At 46.6% G+C, this 17,649-nt stretch overlaps 1 protein-coding gene across 3 annotated transcripts in view; it reads right to left on the reverse strand.

Moving 5' to 3' along the window:
• The window catches only part of NTRK3 (neurotrophic receptor tyrosine kinase 3), a 314,023-nt gene that overhangs the window by 17,853 nt on the left and 278,521 nt on the right, over positions 1 to 17,649 (reverse strand). For all 3 annotated transcript variants that reach the window (XM_019477848.2, XM_006263817.4, XM_006263816.4), the window contains one exon: positions 6,436 to 6,594. In XM_019477848.2, the coding sequence (XP_019333393.1) occupies positions 6,436 to 6,594 (159 nt within the window). The remainder of the gene's footprint in view (positions 1 to 6,435; positions 6,595 to 17,649) is intronic.

A 17,649-nucleotide genomic window follows, 5' to 3' on the forward strand; every position in this document is an offset into this window, starting at 1 on the left:
AGGTGTGCAGACACCAAACAGACAACACATAGCCACATTATGCTTAGGCCCAGCCTCCTGTTTGCTCCTGCAGTCTTACAGCCTCAGTGAAACAAGCCTTTCTTTGTGCCATTAGCTGCAGGCAGAGATCATCTCAACATGACACCTCACTTCACCCACGGAAGAGGAGGTTGAATCCCCTTCTTTCAAAATGAAGCCGACTGAAACGTACACAAAGGAGTGGCTGAAATTACAAGCGATTAAGCCAATGCTTCCTGTTGGTTTTCAAAAAAGCCTAATACCTTTCATATCCTAAGTGATCCTTTTCTTCCCTGAAAAAGCTGTTCCCCATGAAGAGAGAAAAAAAACAAACAAGATGCTAGAAAAGGGAGCTGTTTTCACCAAGAACCAGAACACTTGAATGATGGGACGCCCACTGAAATTAGCAAGGCTCAGGTTTAAAACTAACAAGAGTAGTCCTTTTTTGTTCTTTTATTTGTTTTTAACACAGGACATAATTAATTTGTGGAACACCTTGACACAGGAGGTTGGAAAGGCAGATAGCATAGCCAGGTTCAATTAGGGATTAGACCAATTCATGGAGGTTAGTCCATTAATAGCTATCCTCTGACATCACTAAACCACTGAGGGTGGATACCACGAAGGGTTTGACAGTGGGTGGATGACTCAACAAATACCCTGTTCATAGATTCATCGATGTTAGGGTTGGAAGGGACCTCAGTAGGTCATCAAGTCCAAACCCCTGCCCTGGGAAGGAAAGAGCGATGGAGTCAGACAACCCCAGCTAGGTGCTTGTCCAGTCTCCTCTTGAAGACCCCCAAGGCAGGGGAGAGCACCACCTCCCTTGGATGCCCATTCCAGATCCTGGCAACCCTTACTGTGAGAAAGTTCTTTCTAATGTCCAACCTAAATCACTCTCCATCAATTTGTGGCCATTATTCCTAGTTACTCCAGGGGTGCCCTAATAAACAGAGCATTTCCTATTCCCTGCTGCCCTCCCCTGATGAATTTATTGGCAGCCACAAGATCACCTCTCAGCCTTCTCTTGCGAAGGCTGAAGAGATCTAGGTCCCTCAGTCTCTCCTTGTAGGGCTTGGCCTGCAGGCCCTTAACCATACGATTGGCCTCCTCTGAACCCTCTCAAGATTCTCCGTATCCCTCTCGAAGTGCGGTGCCCAAAACTGGATGCAGTACAGCAACTGCGATCTGACCAGTGCTGCATAGAGGGGAAGCGTCACATCCCTGGACTTGTTCGTCGTGCATCTGCAAATGCATGATAAACTGCGGTTATCCTTGTTGATCACTTCCTCACATTGACAACTCATGTTCATCTTGGAGTCAACTATGACTCCAAGATCCCTTTCCACTGCTGTGCTGCTGAGAAGGTCACCCCCCAGCCTGTAAGTGTGTCAGTGGTTCTTTTGGCCCAGGTGCAGCACTTTGCATTTGTCTTTGTTGAACTGCATCCTATTTCGTTCTGCCCATTTTCTAACCTGTCCAGATATGCCTGGATCCATTCCCTACACTCTGGTGTGTTAACTTTGCCTCATAATTTGATATCATCTGTAAACCTGGACAGGGTGCTCTCCATGCTCTCATCCAAGGCACTGATGAAGACATTGAATAGCACCGGTCCAAGGACCGAGCCTTGCAGGACTCCACTGCCCACATCTTTCCAGGTCGATACCGACCCGTCCACCACCACTCTCTGGGTGAGACCCCTAAGCCAGTTTGCCACCCACCTGACCGTGCAATCATTTACATCACAGCCTGTTAGCTTATTTATGAGAACAGAATGAGACACCATATCGTAGGTTTTCTTAAAGTCTAGATAGATGACGTCTACCTCGAATCCTGCATCTAAGCATTTTGTGACCTGGTCATAAAAAGAAACAAGGTTAGTCAGGCAGGATCTACCTGCAATGAATCTATGCTGATTTCCTTTCAGCATTATTTTCCCTGCTGGGCTCCCACAAATGTGATCCTTAATGATTTTTTCCAGAGTTTGCCCAAGGATAGAGGTGAGACTAACTGGCCTATAGTTTCCTGGTTCCTCCCTACTCTCCTTCTTGAAAATAGGGACCACACTGGCCCTTTTCCAGTCCTCTGGGACCTGACCGGAGCACCATGAGCGCTCGAACAGCCGTGCCAGTGGCTCTGCTATGACACTGGGCAATTCCTTCAGCACTCTTGGATAAAGTTCATCCAGGCCCACTAATTTGAACACATTCCCCCTCCAAGTGTCCCTTCACTAAGTCTGCACTAACAGTTGGTGGGCTGGTGTCCCTCCTGTGTCTATCTACGATCCAGTTAGGAGATTTGTCTTGGTCCGTGTCTAGGAATACAGATGCAAAGAACTCATTGAAGAGCTCGGCTTTGTCCCCCCGCCCCCGTCACCAATTGCCCTAGTTTGTCCTGTAGGGGTCCTATGCTGCCCTGCACCTTCCTTTTGCTCCCTATATACCTAAAGAAGGACTTCTTGTCCTTAATTTTTTGTTGCCAGCCTGAGGTCTAACCCTGCTTTGGCCTTCCCATCTGCTCTCCTTCTAAAGCAGGGGTGGGCAAAATGTGGCCCGTGGGCCAGATGCAGCCCCCCAAGCCTTTCTATCCAACCCATGGGTGCCTAAAAAATTTAGAAAATTAATATTTATCTGACCCTTGCTGCCTGTCATGTGGCCCTCGATGGCTTGCCAAACCTCAGTAAGCTGCCCTCCGCCCAAAATAATTGCCCACCCCTGCTCTAAAGCGTCCACTACTGCCACGGTTGGAGACAAGCTAGTGGGCTAGGTGGACGATTGATCTGACCCATTCTGCCTGTTGATCTGATCCATTCTGCCTGTTCTTATATCTAGCTGTTCACGCCTGTATCTCTACTGGCAAATTTGCCCCTTTTATAACACTTAAAAGCTGAGGAAAGAATTATGTTTTCTCTTGTATCTAAGTCGCAACAGTAGAAACCCCCCCACCAATGTTCACACCTTGAGTTCTAGGCCAGGTCACTGCAGCTAATAGGAGAAATCTGAACACTTGAGCAGCATGAAATTGTTTCTTTAGATTGGCTCCAGGGAAGAATAATCCCCCAAGCACCTGCCTGTTTGCATCTTTCTCTCAAGAGGCAAGGATGCAAATGGGGGAAGGAGGGGTGGAAGGGAATGATTTGTTGGAGAGCTGCTATTACCAAATGGCCCCCTGTCTGGAGCTGATGAATACTGGCACCACAGGGTCTGAGTGACCTGATAATGTGCTGTGGCTAAGTCCAGATCCCAAACAGTGTATTTAGGGAAGCAAAGCAGAGAGGGGGCCTGAAGTTTATCATTTATGAATAGCAACGGGGCCTGCCACATATCTAAACAGATAGTTATCGCTCTGATGTTTGCATACAAATAGTGACAGGAGAGATTAGGAGGAGCTGCTGAGGAGAGGGGGATGAAAATGCAGACTGCAGACAGGCTTCCATAGCCATAAACCCCATTATGGCAGGGTTCATTTTCAGTCTTGATGAACTGAGATAGAAAGAAGAGATTTGACAAGTCTTCAAATACCCAGAAGGCAATTATAAAGAGGATGGAGATAGACTTTTATATGTGGCTGTAGGGGACAGGACTAGGAACAATGGCCTCAAACTGCAGCAGAAGGAATTTAGGTTGGGAAGAACTTTCTGACTATGAAGATGGTCCAGCACTGGGACAGGACACCTAGAGAAATTATGGACTCTCTCCATCCCTAGAAATTTTCAAGAGCAGGTTGGGCAGACGCTTGGCTGGCATGGTTTAGTCAGGGATGAACCTGCTTTGAACAGAGGGTTAGACAAGAAAACTTCATGAGGTCTCTTCCAACCCTACTTTTCTATGAACTGAGGCTTTTAACAGATGTCTCCTGTGCCAATGATTCATGGTGAATCCCTTATCCTTAGAAAAAAATTGAAGTCAAGGGAATATTGGGGTCTTCAGGTTGCTATTCACTGGATTTAACCTGCATCCCACCCTCCCCCTCAGCCAGCATCTTTTTCAATGTGGAGCAGAACTTCTGAAACAGCTCCTTTCACCTTTGCAAACCTAACAGCCTGACAAGTTTAGGCTCATTTCTGCTCTGGATGTCCCAGGAGTAAGGAATGAATTCTAGACATGTCAAACCTAATGTAGGGGATATCCACAGTTCAATCACTGCTGTGACTGCACTATAGACTAGCTTTAAAAGTGCTTATCCAAGATCTAAACTGCTGCTGGTGGAGTCACTCTTGGTCTCTGAACTGGCACATCCACAATCTGCTCCTGACCAGCAGCCCAACAGCAAATATAGCTCCCTCTCAATGGAAAGATGACCATTCACTGTTGTCTAGAGTTGAACTTTGATTTCACTCTTGTAGGGAAATCAACTGTAGAAATGGGGACTGAAGGAGAGTGGGCAGGGCCAGGGTAGAGCTGCAAGGCAAGTTACAGCTTCAAAAAATCCAGTCTGGCTGCAATATCCATCCTAGTCCAAAGAACTGTACAACATTCCCTAATCTTCAATGGTAGGTAGCTAAGTTAGCATTATCATCCTCACTTCACTGACTCGGGAAACTGAGGCAAATTGTTCGTAGGCAGTTGTGCTGTCAGACTCCAGCCTGGCATGCCTCTGAGTACAAGGTGTGTGCACTCATTTGTGCTTGTGTGTATTCACCCTCCCAGGGAATGCAATGGCAGCTCATTTACTATCCTGACAAATGGCTTCTGTCGCTGTCTATCTTGGTTTCCCACATCTCTAAAATGTTTGTGCGCACTACTTTGGGAAGTACAGTCATGCCCCATTGAGCATATGAATGGGCAAGTATTAGAGATGTAAAGAAACACCTAGGATTTTCCATCTCTGCAACTCACTTAATTAAGGGATCTTTGTCTGGAAAGCAGAAAATGCACATTTCTTGTTACAAAAGGTGAAATTTCTGAAAACCATTAGATACACAGTAGGATAAGATGCGCAACTTTCCCACACATGGTTCTGTCAATGTATCTTGCTCCTCATCTATAACACCCCCTGCTATTCCCGGCATAAACCTTCCAACACATTTCTGCTGATGCACCTCAAACCTGAGCTGTAGCATTTGCAGCTGTGCTGCATTTGCCTCCCCTGAATATTTCACTGACAGTTTTGAACTGCAGTGTCCTTTGCCATTCCCACCCTTTGGCATCCATTCAGCCCTGCAAATAGACCTCTGTCCTGACCAGCAGCAACCAGTGCTATTCCCAGTTCTGAAAACACTTGTAAGTCCACATAGCCAAATGGAGTGTAGTTGTGAAGATTAATCACAGGCAAGAAACCTGGGATCTATTCCCAGTTGTGTCACTGACTCGCTGGGTACCTTTGGCCAAGTCACCCCAGGTCTCTGTGGCTCAGTGCCACTGTCTGTAAAAGGGAGATAATGATACCCATCTGATGCACCATATTGGTAACAAGCATTTATTACCGTGAACATCTAAGAGGTGACCACCAAGCCCAGCGTGCTGTTTGTTCTGGAAGCCCTACCTTACCTTAAGTTTGCTTATCTTGCTGGGATCCTATGACCCCAGCTGACGTCCTGCCCTTTGGGCGGGGGGCTGCACTCGATGATCTTCCGAGGTCCCTTCCAGCCCTAATGCCTATGAAACCTATGAAACCTACCTGGAAAATAAGCAAGTGCACTGGACCGTTCTCCTAGAGAACTCAAATATTGGATTTTTATGGCTGGCTCTTATCCTCAGGCACTTCTCACTCGGTTCCCATTGGATTCAATGGGTGGTGGGCATAAATGGATAAGAGAAGAGCCTGTTTGCTGAAAAACTGTTTCTCCATTTTGAATAGTTTGGCTCAACTTTCCTTACAAGGCTGAAGCTCAACCTGTCCTCTGCCTCCTGTGAACAGCACTAGAGATGCCGCTTTGGAATCTGAACTTCTGCTTACCCTCTACAAACAGGTGGGTGCGATACAACATCTGTGGGAAGCAACTCACTTACAATGGACTGCTACTTGAGATTGATGTACTCCATGCCAAGGAAGGATGAATGAGCCTGCACTGCCTTACTTGCCAGTGGTTAACTCGGACACTGCAGGAAGGGGCAAAGGTGGAGTGAAGGAAAACCCAGTGTTTGTTTCCCCCCGCTCCAAGTAAAGCCTCTGAGGGGCTGCATTTTGCAGAAAAGTCATGGTTTTGCCTTTTCTTCCTCTGTGAGGCTGTTGTGGTGGCATTACTGGCCATGCCAGACTAGTCAAGGGAGGGGCAGGAGTTCCCAGTGAAATTATGGAAAGTAGTGGGATGCTTTGGATTCAGAGGGAAGTGATACAACTTTCCCAGGCACTTCTGAACACCTCCAGTTCCCAGGGGAAATCAAACGTCCCGCTACGGGATACCCTGTGTGACTATGTCCCCTTCCCCTGCTCTCCTCTCCTCAGACCAAGAAACCCTGGTTCTTCTGGTACCTCTGTGTTTGAGAGCTGGAACCAAGGCTGCTTCCCATACGTGAAGATCTCCCAGAGGATCACCCCAAAGCTCCAGACATCGCTCTCTGTTGTAAACTTCCGGTACATGATGCTCTCAGGAGGCATCCAGCGGATGGGCAGCATGGTGTGTCCTCCAACCTGAGGGTGGGGAGAAAAGCATAGGCAATCTGTGTTATCAGAGACCTGAGAAGAAGGCACAGGAAAGAATCAGTGCAGAAGAAGCAGAAGTCTTCTCTACTGCAGGCTATCTCAGTATACAGCTACCTAGAGTGTTTAGGCCACACACTCACCAACCAAAGTTAATTGGTTAATAGAATAGATGGGAAAATACGAAACAAATGCCCAGGTACAACGATTTCCTCTCTTCCCAAAAATGACTTACGCGGTAATGTAGCAAAATGCCTCAAATATGCTCAAACACCAAAGGACTGAAGAGCCAAGATAAAAAGACAGGAAAGACTGAGGGCAGAGCAAAGCACTAGCTTTTATTCTTACTAGGTCTGGACAAGACAGCACACATGGCATAGCCAGTTTGAGTACTGAAATGCACAAAAATACCCTATCTTCGTATGACTTTACTGCTGCTTCTGGGAACCTCAAGCTAGACTCTGTGTACCTACTTCACTAACCGCAGAAAAGAGCTCAATCCTGTAAAACCGCACTGTGAGATGGTATGAGTGCATCACCCACTGCCGGTTCAAAAACAGTCTGTGGATGAAAAGTTAGCCCTTGCAGATTCAAATAACAGTGAAGGGCCCAGTGGCCCAGAACCAAGTAGGAATATATGAAACATTTGGAAAATAACTGGTGTAAGACTCCTTCCCCCTGGGGAAGGCTGAATGAAGGAAGCCTATTCCTGGGCAGTATCCCTCCATCTCTAATACACTTCAGTCAAACAGATGGATAGATACATGTAAGCAGCCGCAGCTTGAAAGCAGAAGGAATTACCTTCTATTCGCTAGAGTTTTGTACAACCAAAGTCCCTGAGTAGTACAAGCCTCTCTCTGTTCTGTCCTTTTATACAGGAATCGCCATCTGTATGAGAATAACTAATTGACAGACATTTTGAACAGCAGGTGTTGAATGCAACATGGCTGCAAGGCTCTGGCATTCATATCTGTGGAGGGCAGAGCATCCTACGTTGTAGTGTTGCTCATAGAAATCTCTTTTTCAGAAGCCACTTGGGAAGCTTTGCTCATTTGACTACAGACACTCACGAGCAAGAGTAGTTTAACCCCATGGTATTGCAGACAGCAAAAACAGACAGGAATGTGTCTGGGCTCTGGGGTGAAGCTGTGGCAGAGAGAGACCTGATTCTTGGGACAGAGATGTGGTACCTCGTTTGGGATTTTAGCCTGTGTCCCTGCAGCAGGGTCAAAGAAACACCCGGCCTCTGTCACTAGTCCTATGAACCACCATAGAAGGAAACCATGCAATGGAAACCACCATGGAAGTCTCCTCATGCCAACTGCTGCACAGCCATGGTATTTTAAATAAATCATTTTAGTTTCACAGCAATCTGCCTTCCCCCAGTGCTCGCACTCTCTCCCAGCCCTGTCCCACATCGTTAGATGACTGCAAAGGTGGGGAAGGCTCCATCAAGAGGGATAATGGGAAAGGCTTGGAGAAACCCAAGAAAGTGCTGAAATGGGTAACAACACAGAGAGATCTTGGCCATTAAATGGTAGTTCCAAACTTCCCCAGTTGGACAGGACTGAGATCCAGGCTCCCAGAGAGATACTCAAACTTCTGTAGATTGGCCCAATCTTGAATTCTTATCACAGCCTAATTTTACGAACAGCAGATTCTTCCACGTCTCCAAAACCTCTTTCATTACTAAGAGCAGAACCATGCAGACGTGCAAGGCATGAGGATAAAGAGCTCATTGTAATACCTCCCCCCCTCCCCAGCTCCCCCATGTTCAGTCCAGATATATTTTGGCTGACATGTTCTCAGTGCACGGCCTTGAACTCCCAAGAACACACTCTTGATTACAACTGGGAAGACTCCTTCCTTTGTTTGTTCCTTGTAAATCTTGGCCACAATTTTAGCTCTTTCCTGCATTTCCAGGTTTTTATGATTTGCTCTCCCTTGTTGTGAAGGACTCCAAGGAAATGTTATCAACAGAGCATGATATATATCAAAGTTGGTTGTTGCAAAAACTATTTTGTGCTAATACTCATTTATTTTCACCCTTTGAGTAGCACTAACCCTCAGTCTTCCGGCAATCTTGAAATCATTACTCATCGCAGAGCTCTTTAGGTTTGCAATATCCTGAACCTTGCAAGCCCAGCTGAGATACAGGCAGTGTGATAGATTGTGTACATTTAACTTCCCTTTGAACTAAACTTCAGAAAGTTGGAGGGCTTTTGTGGCCCAGCTCTTCAGTTCACATAAACAGAGGCAGGTTTATTGGCTTCAGTAGACCTATGCAGACTCACACCAGCTAAGGATTTGGCCCTGGAAGGACAGAGAAGAAGCCAATAGTCCATCTCAACTCTAACGAACCAAAACATGAGCCAAGTCACTGGCTTCCTCAAGACGCACTGGGGGAAAATTGCTCAGAGAATTAAATCCAATGTCATCTGTTGTCCTAAGGATGTAATGAGAGATCCTTGGCTCAGCTAATGGCCATGTGTCTAGGGACTGCTAAGGAGCTCATTTCAGCTGTGTACATTATGCACATGTACCGATTGTTAAAAGGACAGTAATAACTAATTGCCAAATCACTCTGGATCCCAATCTGTCAGTGTATGTCCAAGCTATATCCCTACAAAAGGACCTTTTGGAGGCCCCTGTATTTCAAGGGGGGAGAAGTGCTCAGCTGATGCAGAGTTAATACTTCCTAGCACTCTACACTGTAAACCCACAACCCTTCAAATGTACTGCTCCCATAACAGTGAGATTAGGATTATAACCCTCATTTCACAGATGAGGAAACTGAGGCACAAGAGAAGGGGAAGAGACCTAGACAGGCATGGCAGAAGCAGGAGCTCCTGAGCCCCAAACCTGTGCTCAAACTATTATATCCTGCTGCTTGCTAATGTTGCAAGTATTATGAGATGAATGGAGAGCAGCTGGACTGAACTGCCGGGGCTGCAGCCTGTGACCCCGGATCACCAAAGCACCCTCACGCCATGCGCTGGCAGGAGTATATACTGCACGGTGGGGACCTCTTTTTATTCATAAGTGTGATTCTCAGGCTTGTGCACTTCACCTGAGGTCACCTGGGAGACCTGCATTGCCGAAGGCACTGGAGAGAAACAATGCTATTAAACAAACCTGGCTCCAGCTCGGGCTTTATTTTCCCTTTTGCAGAGCCAATTTCCATGTCACGTCCTTGGCTCTGGCGAGAATCATTATGTATCTTTAGAGCGAAGCTCAGAGTTTGCTTCAATCAATCCTTAGTTTGCTGAGACGGTTTGGCATGGTTGTTTTCTGTCAGAGCAACCATTGCGCGGGGCTGGCTTCTGTCAGTCGAGTGTGCCGCAACAATCACTTTTGAAGGATTCCCGTCACTTCCCTCCCTGCCCTCCTCTTCTCCTATCCAGAAGCTGAAATGGTAAAGGTGGAGAGGAGCTGGAGGTCGTCCAGACCCATCTCCCCAAGACAAACCAGAACCCTCTAGTACAGCTTTCAAGCAAAAAGCTCCCACTGCTTTCCTTATGAGACTGTCCACAACATGGGCAAAGGTTTTGCTCTGAAGAATTGTTTTTTGACAGTCAGCCTAATGTTTTTCACCCCTCTTGTCCTATGACACAAAGAAACTTCCCCTTCCTCTTTCATATTCAAGCTCTCTATATTGCAAGGCGTTCCCCACATTCATTCTTCTCAGTGGCTATGCAGTCTAGCCAGGCATATTTTTTCTTTCAAAATTAACCCCTCCAGCTGCCATGTCATCTCCACCATCCTGCTGCTGCCAAATTTGCTAGTACTTTCCTGGTCACATGAAGCCCACAAATGAATGCAGCAAGAGGTGCATGTGATGTGCCCCAGAGCTATAGAGACCTCCTTCTTCATAGCATGTCCATCTCAGAACCATGCCATCAATGTACTCTGCCAGGTCGCTTGCTAATGGGCATCCCAAGGACACACGCTGTTCCACAATCGCATATCTCCAAGGGTCCAGCATACCTGGCCTTTGCTCTTAGCCTTACTGCACATCCCAGACACCAGTCTGCAAGATAACAGGCCACTTCCTTGGAGCAGCTTATTGCTGTATTAGATCAGAAACCCAGGGAGGTGGCGGGAGGTTCATGATAAGCCAGCATTAATGGCCATTAGGAAGAAGGGTAATTAGTTAATGCTGGCACAACACTTTGAAGATATAAAGCTATATAAGTGCTATGTACAGTTTTGATTATAAAGCTCCAGGCTTGACTTCTAGGAAGGAAGAAAGCAATCTTCCTGGGGGAATCTGTCTGGGGAAAGCAATCTCCTTGTCCCTGCTTTCTGAATGACATCCAGCTGATTAGGAAGGAATAGGACAACAACATGCTATCCCCAATGAGTTTGGTTGTATAGCAGCCAGCAGGTAATGGAGCAGCTTGCAGCATTTCAGATGATGGGCAGCTCCTCTGATGCAGTAGAAATCAGAGATAGGTCTGGGGCTTGATGGAGTTTGAATTTGGCCCTTGGTGGAGTTCGATTTTAAGCCCCAGATGCACAAACCCTCTAATGCATCCTGATTCGTATCTGTGAACTGGGCCAGTCTTCAGTAGCACAGACAGAAGGGAAAGAAGGGAGGCTCATGTGACACCTTCCTTTTTTCTCCTGCCACAGGCATTCATTTGGGGAGCTCCGCTTTTGCTGCTGCCTCCACAAATCTATGAGACTGAACCACAGAAAATGTCCATCTTGGCAAAGGCCAGCTGTATATCTTGAAAGGTTGGATGTTTGTACCCATTTCTTTCTGAACCAGGTTGGTCCATTTTCCTATCTGTTTGGTTTGTGCATGCAGTGGAATCCACTTCCTTTCTTACCCAGTGACAAGACACATGTGCTCTGCTTGCTGTATCAACTCCTGTGTGTGAGGATGACCTGGGCTGTCCTGTAATTGCAGATCTGGCTGACTTCCCAGGCTGGGATGAGATGGAATACATGTGCCCGTGTCCTTTAAAACCTCGGCGCCAAAAGCGGATGATCCTCTGAAGATCCTCTGCTCTGGACCTTCTCCCAAGGACCAGATGCCTGTCCTTATCAGAAGGTGCTAATTTCAGCCGGGGGCAATACTCCTCTTCTGTAATCCTGGACAGTTGTGAATAAAAAGCAACCACAGGTGCCTGGTTCATCTGAGAGGAAGTGAGAGCAGAAGGAAGACAGCCAAGAAGCAGGAAAAGCCTCCGCATTTGGCTAAGCTGAAGCTTAAAAGAAAACCATCCATAAGCAATGCTGCTGCCTGGCCACCAGTGCAGGCTGTGATCTCGTGCGTGCTAACGAACAAAGCGGAGATAAGTCTTCATCAGAAACCATCATAGAGAAGTAAGGCTGGATGGGATCTCTAGAAGACATCTAGTCCAACCCCTTGCCTGAGGCAGGATCATCCCTATCCAAACTATCCTATACAATCCATATTGTAAACCCTACGTAAGACTACCCTCAACCCTGACACAACACAGGCCTAACACCCTAACCTGCCATAGGTAAAGCATGGCAGCCAATATCCTACTTCTGTAAAAGGTTGTGAATATATGCTCAAGAGATCCCAGGCAGAGGGCTACCCCTCTCCCCCAGCACTACGGAGGTGTACCATGGTCAGGATACCAATCTGACCATGGAGTAAAATTCCTTTGTGACCCCAAATATGGCGACTGCTCTGACCCTGAGCAGAGTGACAAGACCTTCTACGTCTTGCCAGTGCTTGGATAGGATACCTCTTGGGAAAGCCCCAAGGACTGTAAGAGGTCATTGCCAGAGGAGCGGCAGGCAGTGCTTAATGCAACAGTGTGATGTTAGATGCCGTGCTGCTGGGAGCGCTGGTTTTCAGGTCCGATGTACAAGCAAAGAATAATTAGGTTGGAATTGACCTTAAAGCTCCCCCACGCACTAATGGCAGGATTCACTTTTCTTACCCATTTTGGAAAGATGACTTTTTAGTTCTTAATGCATCTATCTTCCGTGGTCATTAAGGCTTCCATGAGCCTTTTTTGGACAGATGTGAGGATTAACCTTATTAGTCTGATGTACATATTCCTTGTAGACACCTCAATCTATTCTAAATGGTGATGCTGCACTGCTATTAAATAGCTGATATGTTCACCCAGAAGCATGTGTGTGTGCGCGCATGCATCTATGTGGAAGGGGAGATGTGATTTCTTTGTATCTTGCATGTAGTTGCTACAGTGATTTGAGAACCAGAGAGGCTAGAGACATCATTAGTGTAACTCTGACTTCAAATGGAAAGCAAACAGTTTATTACTCCACTCCCTTCTGCAGGAAAAGGCCCATTCCACAGCAAATCTGTGGGTTCGTGCTAGTCCTTCTCTTGTTCACCGATGATGTTTCCAGCGAGTAATGTCCCAAGATCTCTAGAAAAGTGCAAGGCAGTGGCTGTATGAGGGTGAAGCAGTGTTGAAACTGAGGTCCCAGACCCAAGGAAGCTGTGCGCTTACGTAGGATTGATGCTCCTGGCATCGCTGTCCTGCCCTCAGCGTTCCCTGGATACCCACTGGCCACACCAGGTGGAGACCTAGTTTCCTCAGTGATCACGAAGATGTTGCAAAGTGATTCCACTGATGATCTGAACCTGCTGTTACTAAGACCTCTCCAGCTGAGTGCCTTTGATAGTTACAGGGAGAAACTAGAAGAAAGAGGTAACGACAAGGTGGAAAGGAGCACGTGGAAGGAAGCATTGCTGCTCCCTGCCATGAGCAGGTCAGGCAGTGTCACTTCCACCTCCCAAATTAGCCTTTCTACTTGACCTAAATCCTTGCTGGACACAGCTCATGGCCACAGCAGGGGAAGGAACTCATCAGCACTCAGGACTTCTAAGATGCTGTTGTTCATCCCAGATCTGCAGGGACTGTTGAAGACCTGGGTCTTGTAATTTGGGCAGTCCCTGCTGCTGCACTGACTTAAAAAGGCTAGCTGATCCTCCTCAGCTTCCAGTGCCTTCCTGTTTTACATCCTTTCCATTGCCCATAGGGATGGCAGCCTCCGCTTCTGCACTAATCCCCACTCTCCGTCTAACCATTATGCTGCCAGCCCAGATGCTCAAAGCTTCATAGAAAGGGGCTTGCTTCCTGTCTGTGTGCCAAGGCATCTGAAAGGGACAAGCAAGCGATAAAACTGGACTACTGTCACAGGCCTTGGTGAAAAGCCCTGTGAACAGTAGCTATATCTGTGTCTACAAATGTGAGCAGCCTCTCCTAAGCAGACACAGCTGGCTTGTGTCCATCTCTATTTGCTTGGCAGGAGGGGGATAGTTGACCTGCTCCAAGGTGAGGAGAGGGGGTAGAGTCCCCTACTACGATTCCAGGACAAGCTGAATGAAGTTGTCATGAGATGAACGTAGGCAGCTGCAGGTACCTACCAGGACAAAAAGAGCAAATGACCAGCCAGGTACTGCAAGCCTAAGGAAGAGGAAGAGAGTGGGAGACTCCAGGGGGTAGCAGAATAAAGGTTTGTAGGACCATTTCTACCCTCCCGCCAGATATGCTGAGCTTAAAAATGAGCCTAAAAACAAAACCACCCATTGACATTGTTTTTCCTTCCTTCATTTAGCAATCTGGTTGGTTTATGACCTATAATGCTGGATCAGGTTGAATTTAGCGGTGTAATTTGCAAGCAGGGACACCGTCCTTTTCCCCCTTCCCTTACTCTCCGCTCCATTGAGTTTGTTTTAATCCCACGGTTTTCAGCATTCTTAATGAGCCATTAACAAGCTGCCAATTACTTATGCAAATGAGGGGGAGCAGACATGGAGGGGTAGCTGTAGCTAGAGGTAAAGTCTGCTACCTCAAAATGGCCTGAGATAAATCATTGCTGCTCTAAGAGCTGCCTGCACCCAGGAGTCCTCTCTCTGCTATATTATCTGCCATCTAACAGTGCCAGAGGTAATGTGGAGGGTGGTTAAAAATGGGGAAATGGAGGATTAATCATACACATATTTTTAATTATGTTTGCCAAGAACATAGACACGTATTCAGTGAGTCCCAAACCACAGCTCAACCCATCTCTTTTGTTCCCAGGGCTCCGACAGCAGCACCCTCCCCCCCCCATGAATAAAGGAAGCTAATGATATGTAAATGAGCCAGACTCTGCCTCTCACTGTCGCTTTGGAAATGCTGCCTTAAAAACCATACCTTCTGAGCAGGTGGATGGGGTTTGTGGGTCACAGTCATGTTTCATTTGGTTGGAGAGGCAAGACATTCAGATGCCACCTAGAAAGCTAGGCAGCTACTTGAAGTAACAGCTGTTTTGCAAAACAGACAGGGAGTGAGTCAAGGAGACCCCACCGGCTCTGGGAATGTTGTTGTGACATTTGTTATTAGAGACAAAGTGGCCCAGGCACTGCCCAAATTTTGCCCAGTTACCTGTTATGCAGGTGGCAGATGCATCTAGCAGTTATGAAGTGTATACAGGGGGGAGAGATCCCCTACAAGGTTTATATTGGAGCTGTGCTGCAGGATCATATCATGCTATGGAGCAACCTGACAGTGACCTGAGAGCACAGCAATGAGCACGTCAGAAACATGAGCGTGTCAGAAATGGAGCCATCAAATTCTGTTCAGATGCAAGGGAATTCAGATGCTAAGAAATCCCCATCTAGTAATAAGACAGCAAAAGACCAAAATGGCCAAGAAACAAAGTACAGAAAACTGTAATGATAAAACAGCTCCTTATATGCTACTATTACATGCTCTCTCTCATATCTCTTAATCTCTCTTTCCACCCCCACCCCTGCTCAAGGCTCCCCCTCTGAAAAAATAATGGCCATTTTTTGTATGAAGCCAGATCTGCTCCCTACTGAAGAGTATACACGATTTAGACAAGGCTCCATTACTTAACTTCTGGATGCTGGATAATCAGTTCAACTGCCATGATATTAATCATAATAACATTCAAAATTCATTAGGCTTGATTGTTTGGAAATCTATTTCCTATTAATGTCAGATTCACTGAGCACAGGCCTGGCAGCATGGAGACAGAAATTTAATACAATGCAGGGCATGGGAACTCCCTGGTACATAAATCCCTCTCTCTATATGCAACAGCAACTCTGGAAGGTGACCTGAAAACTCCCAGTTCATCCCCTGTGTTTGAAACCCAGTTGTATCACAGCGCTCTCATGAAGCACGGCAACATCATGAGACTGTGGCATTATAGTGGGGCACTGCAAGACCGTTGCAGTCCAGAAAAATGGAATAGATAGTGAAGACCAGCTATTCCAACCCACCTGAGCAACTGCTTGTGTGCATAAATTGCACAGGCAGTTCTCAAGATCGTGTGCACAAACAAATTGATCCACAAACAAATTGCTTTCTAGGTCTAATCACGGTTGGCATGCACAAGAGTTATAAGCAGAGCTCCCAAAATCTCACCGTTGTTCTTCAAACTTTGCAGTAGTTTAGACTACTGTAGAGAAATGTAGTGGTTTACCAAAGTGATGAATGCTTTAGAAACATGGTAGATGAGGAGAGTCCCTAGCAAACTGAGCCAATCTCATAAAATCTACCCAGTCTCTTCTACTCAGTCTCCCGAAGGGCCAGTAAAGTTCAGCTCCCTACTGCACGTTTCTTAATGCCTTGCCTGGTCTATTTAAGTGTCCTGGGTGATGGTACTTACATGACTCCCTTTAAGATAAGAGTTCTTGTTCAGGATTAGGCCAGTGCATTCTCAAGTCAAAAACATCAAAGACATATAGTTGCTTCTGTTTCTTGCTCTACTGAAGTATCAGCTATTGGTACAGAACATATGGATGGCATGTTAAACAATCACCCTGTGAGACAGGTTAGCATACAGATCTCATCATTCAGGGCTGCAATGTCACACCTGCTAATGATGTGATTAAACTAGTCCATGCCGCAGGGGAAGCCATGCCTGCTCTGGCACTGCTGAATAAGCAGGAACATGAAAATGGAAAGGCAGAGCCAGGCACATCTCAGAAACTGTGAGGCTATGATGTGATGCTAGTGGTCAAATCTCTTGAGGTCAAAAAGGGGGGAATGTTCTGCGGTGAATACTGCTTTTCTTTTGAATGCTCCAGAGTTCGATGGTCCCTGGGCAAAGATGCTCAGGCACTGGAAAAGGAAGTTACAGGAGGCGAGAGAGAGTACTCCTGACAGAGACAATGACTGAAGCCATCTGAAAAGGGTTATAGGATGGCAGCAGCTGCAAACCAATGAGCTAAAAGCAACACTTGCAGGGGCAGTCACCCATACAGAAGATGGATCTGGGTCTCCTTGCCAGGACTTTTATCAAATCAAAAACAGCCTACTTTTGAATTTGGGGCCCACCATTCCTTCTCTGGGATTCTGGCATTCCTCCTTCTCTCCAAGTGCAGCATTAGAGTGACCTGAAGTTCACTCCTGGTTGGGAGCATTACTATGATCATGTGATTGAAAGGCAGCCCCAATGTCCTGCTCCTCTAAATTGCTTCTCAATAAAATCATCTCCACTTTCTTTGGCAGAGAAATTTAGAAGAAAAACAGGGAAAAATACAGGAATCTGCTAATGCCTGAAGCCCAAACGTTAATGGAGCTTTCGAGTGCTAAGAGCCATTTCCAGATATAGCTGTCTCACATGTACTGTACCACTGGTTCCCTTTCCTGAAGCCAACTGGAGGCCTCAGCCATCCATCCCCAAAAGGGGCATTTTACTGAACCCAACACCAACTGAAAGCTTTTGCTGGAAGACTGCATTGCCCGTGGTTGGTCACCTTAACCGAATGAATCTTCCAGGAGGTCTCACCGGACACCATCTCTCCATTAGGGTTAGCCACAAGAGGAAGGATGGAAAGAGAGAGAAATAAAGAAACCACTAATGCTCCAAAATGTCTGGATGACACAATGCAGATATATCCTGGGTAGGCAGGGGAGTCAGTGCTTCCTACATGATATCCTTGCTTGGTCGCTGACGGAGAGGGGGAATGTCTCGGAGGAGTGTCTAAAATTGATGGGTCACATCCTCAGCTGACTCTGCTGAAGCTACTTGTGTATACACCAGCTGAGAGACATAATCCAGAATCTTTGT

The sequence above is a fragment of the Alligator mississippiensis genome, chromosome 11 (assembly GCF_030867095.1).
Source record: "Alligator mississippiensis isolate rAllMis1 chromosome 11, rAllMis1, whole genome shotgun sequence".
NCBI lineage: Eukaryota > Metazoa > Chordata > Crocodylia > Alligatoridae > Alligator > Alligator mississippiensis.